The sequence below is a fragment of the Nematolebias whitei genome, chromosome 14, assembly GCF_014905685.2.
Source record: "Nematolebias whitei isolate Nwh7 chromosome 14, NemWhi1, whole genome shotgun sequence".
Taxonomy (NCBI): domain Eukaryota; kingdom Metazoa; phylum Chordata; class Actinopteri; order Cyprinodontiformes; family Rivulidae; genus Nematolebias; species Nematolebias whitei.
In genome coordinates, this window is record NC_056511.1 from 13,193,756 (window position 1) to 13,205,023 (window position 11,268).

General features: G+C 39.4%; 1 protein-coding gene across 1 annotated transcript in view; it reads left to right on the forward strand.

The window, feature by feature from the left end:
• Positions 1-810: 810 nt before the first annotated feature.
• The window catches only part of gabra1 (gamma-aminobutyric acid type A receptor subunit alpha1), a gene marked incomplete at its 5' end in the record, with an annotated part of 28,573 nt that continues 18,115 nt past the window's right edge, over positions 811-11,268 (forward strand). The window contains 5 exon segments of the mRNA XM_037687885.1: positions 811-916; positions 5,327-5,439; positions 6,226-6,293; positions 7,934-8,154; positions 10,364-10,446. Of these exon segments, the coding sequence (XP_037543813.1) occupies positions 837-916; positions 5,327-5,439; positions 6,226-6,293; positions 7,934-8,154; positions 10,364-10,446 (565 nt within the window).

Consider the following 11,268-nt stretch of genomic DNA (forward strand, 5'->3'; position numbering starts at 1 on the left):
CCCCCCCCCCCCCCCCCCCCCCCATCAGCAAGTGATCGGAGGTCTGCTGTTTTATAAGGGCTTGTTTTATAATCAAGCAACCGGCCCTCTCGTGGACGCACTGGTTAGGCTTTCCAGAATGGATTGAGGGTTTTAGCGTTTGCGTGCACAGTACGGGAGAGTGCTGCATGCCCACTTTGTGAGCAGCTGACATCATGGCTGAGTGTTTCAGCAGGAAGAAAATGGTCTCATTTCAGCAGAGATTTGGCTGGATGTGGTGCCGCTGCTTCACTCTGCAGAGTATCAGAGAAGGATGCTCACAGCTGCTACAAGCTCTTACAGGGTGCTGTGTGTGCTCGATGGCGTGTTGCCTTGTTGTTTCTTTCCTAATCATCATGCGCTACAGATGCAGCCACACCGTATGCTCTGAGCGTCTGCTCTGAAAGTGCATCCACACACACCTTCCTCTGTGTGCTCATGGAAAACCTTGAGCTGCTCGGGTTTGGTTTTCTCTTATAGGGCAAAAGATTATGCCTTTGTCAATATAGCTAATTAATATGAATGGTGCTGAATGATCGATGCTTGTGTGTGCCAAGTGGCATTGTGGGGTGGGGGGCATTTTGATTTGTGTCGTTTGCTGTCAGTGAGTTTAGACCCAGGATCAAAAAAACCCTCGTAAAGCAACACAGACAGCCTGCTCATCCACATTTGCTCTGTCTTTCAGCACATCTCATGCACTGACGCTTTTACGAGGTGAAATATTGGATATGATGATGTACAGGTCCGTATGACACGGTGGTGATGCTCGTTTTCTCTGTCTTTAACCTCCAGCAGTGAAAGGTCCTCATATTTCAGCTATGTGTGGACGGAGCCGGGCGGCCTCGCTGCATCTGTGGGCATGCTTGCTCGTCACCAGCAGCGTAATGAGCGGGAAAAGGTAAGAATACAGTGTAACAGACAGATTACATTACATTTCAGACAGATCGGTGTATTGCTTCTGTTCTAGTGCTTAGCGTACTCTTAGTTTAGCGCATTTCTGAGTCCATATCTTAGATCTTGCTGTTTTTCTTTACAATTTACTGTATACTTTTGTTGGATGTAACTGGGACCCTGTGTACACAATTGTGTTCCACCACATGTACCACATGTGGTGCGAATGACAAACAAAGAAACTTTGACTAATGACTTTGAGAAACACCCAGAAAGATGTTTGTTAATCTGAGTGTGAAGCCTGAAACATCGGAAGCAAATGCTTTGCTACGTGATTAGGCTCTTTTTAGACAACTTAGGTCTGTGTTGTGACACATGAACTAGAATGCACTTAGCATAATATTCTATTTATAGAGGACAGATGATGTGGGACCTACTGCCAAATTAATAGTTTACATGTAACTATGTCTGTGTATCTGGAAAGCCAGTCAAAGAAGCATCTGCCAGTTTGTCTTTCTGTTGTTGTTTTTTTTGCAGGGTGGGGTGTTACAGTCATATGGGCATGTATAGTAGTTGTAAGTGGGTCATGGAGCACCTGCATGCTTATGAGTACAGAGTTAAAACAATATATGTCCAACACAGGTACAAAACATGATAATCCAAAATAGCCACTAGGTGTTAGACTTATTTTTCTCCTTCGTTGGTTCAGTAGTTGTGCGGGACAACATACTTTGTCAGTTTCCAGACCCTGGCTACATATTTTTTTGGTGCACTAGGATATTTGCCATAGATTGCTGCACATTTGTTTTGACAGTGGCTGCAGGGATAGCAGAGTCAATGTACAGACATTTCATCCAACATGGAGGGGTTGGCTGTCAAATACCTAAATACACACAAAAAAAAAGGATTAGAGAAAACAGCAATGAGACAGCTATTGCGATAATTCCCACGTGATTCAAATTAAATGCAGAAACTTGTATGTAGTGGTTTTCAAATAATTAATAGGACAAATGTGGATTTTGAAAGCCAACTACACATTTATAAGTTTAAAAAAACAACAACAATTAAGGGAAAATGCATCAGAAGGTGCAGCTACATGGCATCATTTGAAATCTTGTCACTGTCATCCTTGTGCAGAAACTTGGACAATCTGAAGGGATCAGAATTTTTCTCACCGTTGAATAATTCAGTAACTGTCACAAAGATGTCTCGAGATGGTCCAGCTTGACTTTCTCAGCAGCTGTGCCACAAAAAAAAAGAGTCTATTCTCTGTGTCATACATGTTTCCGTGTAAATCCCATGAGTGCACGATAGTCACATTTGTCTGGTGTTAAACATGTGACACCCTTCTGCACGTTTGTCATTAATGTGCATTGATTTGATCTAAGTATTCGGTCACATCTGTTGCTTCGGTTTGAGATTTACTGGCTGCAAATGGAAGGGCCTATTTACTTGGTTTGATGAGCTGTACATTAGGGAGAACGTCAAAGCTTTGAAGCGCTGCAGCGACAGTACAGAGGGACTGTCATGGCAAGCTGCAAAAGCAATTATCACCAAAAGATTTACTGTATAATCCAGTCGCCTTTATTTGAAGTCAAACGCAGAATCACACACACTCACGGACACACCTTTGGGGATTTTCAGCAAGACGTGATAATTGAGCGGACCGAGCACTCTGCTACAGGATGTAGCCACGGAAAAAAATGCCTCATAATTAGATATACGGCTGTCAAGAGAGTGAGAGAAACAGCAAAAGTGAGATTTACAGTAAGAAATGGGCAGAGCGGGATACAACGGCTGCGTGAGTGTTGCTGTTCAGATGACCTGTAGATGGGGATGGTGTACAGTGGTTAGGATAGGAGTAGCCCCTGGCTAATAAACATGTGAAGCTCCCTTTTCTGTTTTATTTTCTCATTCCTGTCTAACAACCATAATCTTCATATTTCATCCCATAGACACTTAAAAACAATAGGCACTGTTTTGACAATGCATATTTAAAAATCATTGTCATCATGGAAATAAAAATCATACTACACAATCACATGTGAGTTTCTAAAGCTTAACAAGCATCCTTAAAAAAAAGACCCTAAAGAAAGATATTATGTCACATGTTCTCATTTGAGTAATGCATTATTTGCGTTTCTATCAGAATGTTAAAAAGGCATTTTGAAATTTATCGTGGTATATGGTTGCACCACTGTTAAATACAAGTAAAACAAATAAAGTGGAAAATAAACGACTTTTGGGGCTTAAATGCTGAAAGCTAGAGGATGCAACTTTTAAAAAATATTTCATTATAAATGTGCTCATGCTGTTTTGGCAAACTTAAAGTGCCCACATGAATGTAGTCACTGGGAATAATACAAAGGGAAAGAGAAGAAGAATGATTATTTTAGCTTCAAATGGTGTCCCATGGATGCAATTTATGATGTCTATTTTTTCACCATAATTGGCTTGCCAGATTTGAATAAGGGAGATTAATTATTGTTTTAAATTTGAGTGTTTCAAAGCCGTTACCTCCGGGGCTGACACAAAATAAAATTGCTCGTCACGTTTTAGCACTGGATGTATTTTTAATCATCTTGTTTTTGTTGCTGTTGTTGTTGTTTTGGCAGACAGGGAGATAATTGGTGGCAGAGAAATATGTGTGCATGAACCCTTTCATACAAATCCATGTGTGACGTAATTGGTGCATCTTCATTTCCAGAGCTTGAGTTCAGAACTGTGGGATCTGCTTCAATCCTGCAGCTTTAAAATGAGCTGCTTCTCTGCCAACAGTGACAGTTTAACCACTATTGAGACCATCTCTAACCATACTTACCCAACTTTTCCGCCCCTACTATTTCTTCATTATTTATTTATTGTTTTTGTAGAGCTTTAAACCTCGTGCTTTGCAGGTGCTCCTACTGTTCCTTTCCTCCCATAGTAGGTTTCTGCTAACTAATCTTGATGACCTCTCCTTCTCCTTGGTGCTGTTCAGTTAGGATAGCTTGTTTCCAGACGCTTGCTATTTATCCATCAAAGTTCAGTCAGGTCATGTGGATGGTTTATTTTTATTTATTTATTTTTTGACGTTTCATCCTTCATCCAAAGGACTTCATCAGTCTGAGGAGCCACAACAAACTCAGTCCCATAAGCAGCGCACTCACATAGTGGGTCAACCAGTTTGCTGGTAATAAGATGGTTTCTGGGGCCCACTTTCTCCCCCATCAACTCCTCTGAGACAGCCATAACCAAAGTGGTTCAAAACATCACATTTCATGTTCAATAATCCAGGTAAAAATCCAACAAAGTTAAGTCAGGCCATCTGGATAGCTTGGAACTTTGATGTTTTGAACCACGTTGTCTATGGCTGCCTCAGAGGAGTCAACTGGGGAGATGGCGGGCCCCAGTAACCATCTTATCACCAGCAAACAGGTTGGCCCACAATATGAGTATGCTGCTTGTGAGACTGAGTTTGTTGTGGCTCATCGGACTGATGAAGTCCTTTGGATGAAGGACACAATATCTCAACAAAAAAATAAACTGTCCAGATGACCTGACTGAACATTGTTGGATTTTTTTTACCTGGATATTGAGCATGAACTTTGATGTTTTGAACTTGCTATTTACTTTACAAGCAAACACAAGTCTACAGTGACAAATAAGGAGATTATGATTCAGCCATATTGTTCAGTTGCACAGTGTTAGTATAAATGCAAACGTCTGATAGCACATGCATCTTGTGCGATGCTTTCTCAGTTGGGTCACATCATGCCTTCATGCTATGTATTTAGGGATTGTTTCCCCGTATAGGAGGAAGTTAAAATATTGATGCATGCACAGTTTTCACAATTACGGACTGTGAGTGTTTTCGGCATTGCACTAAGCATTTTGTTTCATGTTCTTCAAAGAGCTCACTCAGCAAGGCCTTTGTTGTTTGAAATACAGTATTAAATGATAAATACTGTATTTGATTTCTCTCCCTGTCACTTTGATCACTGACTAATAGATCAACATGTGTTTGTGCTTGTATGTAGCAGTGCACTTTGCTGTTACATGGATGTATAAGTGATGCTCTAAAACATAGTTTTAGATCATGTTAAAAGAGTGGCATCAGTAAACAAATACATCTACTTCAAATGAACAGACAAAAAAAATTAGCAAGATTAGAGCATTCTTAGTTGATTGAAGAAAAAAAAAAAAAGCCTTTCTGAAATTGAAGAAAATAAAACAAAAACAAATGTTCACACAATGTAAAATGTGTTTAAATGTTAGCAATAAACCTAAATCAAGTATCTTGTTTTAACCACACACTTCATATGGAGAGGATTTATTTTCTTTTTTTGGGCTTGATGGGTTTTGTTCTTCTGCTTTCAGTTTTGGCTGCGGTTTTGGACCCTAGCCGTGACTTTAACTCTTATCTTTGCTCTGGCAGTTCGGGGCAGAACGGCATGACAGATGAGCAGAAAGATAACACAACAGTGTTCACCAAGATCTTAGACAGCCTTCTGGATGGCTATGACAATCGCCTCAGGCCAGGACTGGGAGGTCAGTAAACCCAAGCCACTGAATATATTTTGTCTCACATGAAAGCTGTTTGCACATTTTTAAATATATATATATGCAAATGCCATCCTAGAACAAAAGAGATAAAGACCCTTACTTACCTGCTGCTTTTGTCGATTTGTTGTATCTCAGAGTGAATGCCTTTTTATATGGGTGTGTTTTCACTTCATAGTCAACAATACAATATAGGGAAAGATGAACAATAAGAATAGCAGGCAAGTTTAAAAAACTGAACATGAACAGAAAAAAAAAAGAGTGAAAGCTATAGGATAAAAAAAAGATAGGACAAGAGGTGAAAATTGGAGGACATGCTAAATCAAATGGTATGATGCAGCAAATGTCAAACAGACAGGCAAAAATCCCCAAGCCTAAAAGTTCAGCAACTGAGGGAAAGAAATTATGGATTATGATGGTGAACATTCATAAATCATGCTGTCACAGATCGCTTCGACAGTCAAAAGGAACAAACACACACACACACACGTGCACGCACAAGTCCTTTCTGACATCCCCTCAAAATGAATCACCTCTCACTGAGTGTATCTTTGAGAATAAATTAAAATATGCAGAAAAAGAAGAAATAAAGTCAGTATCCACAACATTTCTGTTAACGTAAATAAAACGTCTTCGTTTTATGCATGCGTGTGTAAAAATATTGCCAATTAAATTGTATAAATCAAAGGCTAGAACCAGCTGAAGTAACAAGTAGTTAGAGGCTAATGAATGGCACTGATAGTCACTCACTCTGGCAATTTCCTGCTTCAACAGAGCGTGTAACTGAAGTCAAGACTGACATTTTTGTGACTAGCATCGGACCCGTTTCGGACCATGACATGGTAAGACTTTTCTTCTGCCAGTGTAAATGTCACCTATTTCTCTGTGCCCGAACACCTGCCTTCTAAACTCTCAGGACTAAGATGTCTTTGTTCTTTAAGATTTTATTGAGTGGATGAATACAATTGTTAACTAATTATATATATATATTTTTTTTTTTCACAAAGAGTCACTGATAAAATTGATTTACTGGTTAACTCTATTCTACCTTTTTTCACTTATACTCACAAATATGTCTGCATGTGATTTAGAAATGGGTATTTGACATCAATTTTATTTTTTTTTCTGTTCAACAGTATAGAAAAAAGTAGCCTCCACATTTTACTCCATATTCTTGCAGACCAACTATCACAATTAGGATTTTGTAAGAGCTTTGATGTTCATATCTTTAGGAAATCTAGATATCAAAGTAAAAAAAAAAGACTTTCAACTACTGATAGATGAATAAATAAAGACCTCAAATAGTCAGACTATGTTTTCCATGTCCGACAAATAAGATCATTTCCAGTCTTCAGTCCTTATTGTGTTGAACATTCTTGTGTCCACTGTGAGATCATTTCCCAGCAGATTGTCATAAACTAGTTGAATTTCAATAGTCAAAACATCAAACTACGAATGACTTATTTTATGGTTTTCTTGGTCATTTTTAGCATCTATTGAAGAAGAAATAGCTATACTGTATGCCATTTTACATAAATATCTGATCTTTGCACTGTGCACCAGAAAGCAATTAATCTCATTCAAATGACTCATTCCTTTTATGTGCACATGAAGTGCGTCTACGCTGTTTGACATAATCTCAGTTAATTGCACTGGCTGACATGCAGACCAGGACTGTTTTGCTGTTCTGTTGATGCCAGAAGGAAGTCCTAAAGAAGGTTTTCTCCATCTGTAGCCTTTCCGTATAGTCTCCTCTATTACCTTGAAGCTCTGTTTCAGTTCACACTAATTATCTACGAGAACTAAGTGGAAGGAGGAGGAAGAGCACAAATAACAGGCTGTTGTAATTTTTATTACAGACTTTCTTTACTCTGGTGGGCAGTCATGCAGAACAATTAAAATATATATTTTTTTCAGCTATAGTCATTAGCTGGCTTGAAATTACCCCCGCTTTCCCTAAATTTGTGTCTATTGCTTCCTTTGTAAGTGTGATGTTGACTGCTTAGGAAAACAGATTCTTAAACATAAATGTTAACAGTTATTATCATTTGCACTTACCTAACAGTGCATAAAATACTTGGTTAATTAAGATCCCTGTATGGGTTTTTGTTTTAAACAAGTCAGACTACAACTAGTGAAACAATATAAATGACAGAAGATATATTATTATAAAAGTTTGAAAATAAAAATGACACATCAGCTGTGGTGTTTTGTAGAACCTAGAGTTTTGTTATATCTGCATAAGCCATCAACTTGGAAAGACAGGTACCAGCTGGTCAACTGGGCTAGAATCACCATGAGAAAGTCAAAATGACATAGATAAAAAGAAAAAGAAAAAAGAAAATGTGGAAAAAACAAGCATACATAAGACTGCATGTTCTTTAAATCAACTGTGTGCAGATATAGACATAAACTCCAATAGAACAAGGAGCTTAGCCTTTTGTTCAAGGTTTTTGTCTGTCTTTTTATTTTTTATCTGTAGGAGTACACCATTGATGTGTTCTTTAGACAAAGTTGGAAGGATGAAAGACTAAAGTTCAAAGGCCCAATGGCTGTGCTGCGTCTCAACAACCTGATGGCCAGCAAGATCTGGACCCCTGACACGTTCTTCCACAATGGCAAGAAATCAGTGGCTCACAACATGACTATGCCAAATAAGCTGCTGCGGATTAAAGAGGAAGGCACGCTGCTTTATACCATGAGGTAGGCTGAGATCATCTACGACTTGCATAGAGAATGTTCAGCACAGGTGCCCATTTTCAAAACTAGGGGACCCTGATAAATCTAGAGGCTAATGTGTGCTAATATGTACATGCTTTTTATAAGTCTTAGTATATTGGGTTTCACATCAGCAGATGGATATACCCCAGCAGTATTTTCATTGATTTTTTTGTTGTTTTTTTCTAGTCAAGAATAGACATCTGGTGTGAATAATAAACCAAAAATGACAATACTTACACAGGCAATTTAATTTAATATTAAAATATGTCCACTGAGTTTTTCTGTGATGTATGGTTCCTTTTTTTCACAAAAAAAAAAGATTTGCCACAATTGGACTGTTTTGTTTATTTCTATTTATCAAATGTTCCATCAAGATACCAAGGCACAGCAATTTAAATACCAAACTTTAACATTTCTATCATAGTGCTGACCAGTTGCTCTTTGTCTTTTGAACCCTATCAAAGCCTCTCTTTACATATCTTCGGAATTGTAAGTCATGGATCTGATCAGCTGGTCTCTCAACGCAATTGATACATTTTTCTCAACAAGAAGACAGGGCGAAGGAGAGCCTTCTTGCCCTGATGTGACAATTGCAGCTGGATACACAATGGATTCCTAGGGGCAGTGGAATATCATGTGTCTATCCGTCTTGTCGGTTGTGGATTTAGAAGACGCATACATAATTGGATTTATGATAACAGGATTTCTGCTTTTTTGAGTTGGTGGTTACCTGGCATATCGACAAATGTGAAAAATGTCTGCAGCTGTTCTGGCCATTGTAAGGCTGCCTGGTTTGTGTGAAGGAATGTGCCGTGCTGTGAGCACTCAGACTCAAATGCTGTGTGAGCTGAGCTGTAAGCTGGACGTGGTTTCGGAGAAACGCAGGCCACTTGCAGATCCTGCAACTCGCTGGTGAGAAGGAATCAACCTTGGAGAAGCTACAAGCTCAGCCCAGTAGTGCTGACCACAAAATTTGGCTGTTTGGAGTCACCTAAGACATACCAGTAGAACTATAAGGCAGACAAAAATCTTGCAGCGTCGACCTGACCAAAATAACTGTTGTTATCTGAATATTGCTCCCCTGTGTTGGCCGACTATCTCAATCTTTCCTGGACAGTATGTGAACGAGAAGCTCTGCCCTCCATCCCTCACCCCCACTCCCCTACCTGCTCCCTTACCAGGGACATCTGTGGACCTGTGTCAGAGCGGAGCCAGCTGATAGACACTGCACCATCTTATCAGAACTATGGGGACTACCTGGCAGTGACCACAAACAAACTCATCAAGTTCATCGGCCTTCCTCATGCATATATGCATTATGATGTCATCAGTATGTTGCTGTTTCTGTGCTCAGTTTTTTTTTTTTTTTTGCAACTTTCACGCTGGGTCCCATCTAAGACACAGTGTGAGATAAGATTTTTTTTATACCTCCCTTTCCCTTGTGTTTCTTTTTTCTTTATCTAAACAAAAAGGGCAGTGCCTCCCACGAGGCCGCGGCCTCAGACATCTCCGTCCCTCTATGTCTGTTTGTTTATGTTTTATTCGGACAGACTGTACTGAAATGTAATTTTGTTGTGCTTCGGTGCAATGAAAATAAAGCTGACTCTGACCAGAAATATTGAACAATTTATTATTTTTGGGGTGACCTGATGTGCAGGAAGGCAAATGTCCAGTCTGAGCATAGTTATGGTCTTCCATGGAAGTGGGTGGGGGTGGAATATCAGTAAGTAGCTATACGCGTACCACAAATTGATACTAATGCAAGATGTCTGAGGAAAGGTTTCAACATGTTTACTGAGTGTGGGAGGGAGAGAAGCCGAGCCTATATTGGTGTCACAGATGAGTGAGATGAGGGTTAGATGGGAGATTAGTGTTTCATGGGTGGCCTGGCATGTTGTTTTTCTACCAAGCTGTAAGGAAAATAGAATATCACAGCTCAAAGAACTGGAACATTTAGGTTTGGGGAAAAACCAAGCAGTCGGAACTGCCTTCCTCCAGCACTGTGAGCCTGGAGAGAAATATTGGACCACATGTTCGTTAATATAACTGCCCCATCATTGTAATACTTTGTATCCCACAGCAGGATTGTCACCAATGCTTTCTTTATTATCAGCTTTGGCACATGATTTATTTTATTTGCTCTTTGCCTCATTTTATTTTCTTATTCACTGTCTATGTCAATCTGTTTTAGGCTCACAGTTAGAGCGGAATGTCCCATGCATCTAGAAGATTTTCCCATGGATGCTCATGCCTGTCCACTGAAGTTTGGCAGCTGTAAGTAACATCTTTAGCTACATACAGATGCAAAAGGAAACAAGATGATGAACCTGCTAAAATAATACTGACAAAAACCTATGTAAAATCTTGTGACATTGCCTCATACAAGATAAAAACAAAAATGCATTATGGTAAAATACTTCAATTTATCTCCACCTTCAGTCAATCCTTATAGACCTTCTAAGACTGTGAATGGGAAGCAGCACAGTATTTTCCATAACATTGGCAAAGTATTATATCAGCCGCCCACTGCTGACAGCTAAAACTACACTGCATCATCCTTAAGAAGACATAACGAGAGATAGAATGATGGAGGAAAGAGACAGGAATAGACAAGATAAACACAGGGGAAAGGGGAAAAAAATAATGGGGCAGAGAATGATTGGGGGAGTTCAGAATGCAAGAAATACATTTACAGCAACTAAGCCAATTGGAAAAAAAGTTGAAGTCAAGCTGCCTTTGTCTCATTCCTCAGACATCTGCACATTGTGAGTGAGTGTACCAAGCCTTAAACACTTTCAAATTGAACTCACTCGCTAAATATTTTAGTGATGAGCTCTCTTCCTTCTGCTGCAGTCTGCAGCTGAGCCCCACTTCCCTCTGCAGTGGTAGAGCCACACTGCAGCTTTGACAGGATGGGTGGCCTGAAGGAGGAATATAAAGACTGACTTGGCTGCTTTAAGGTCATCTTGTCCTGTTGGGGTGTTATTTGCTTATTTTCTTATAGGATGATGAATGACTCAATGTGGCATGTTATTATCTAATAAAATGCTTCAGAAGAAAAGAATATATACATATATATATATATATATATATATA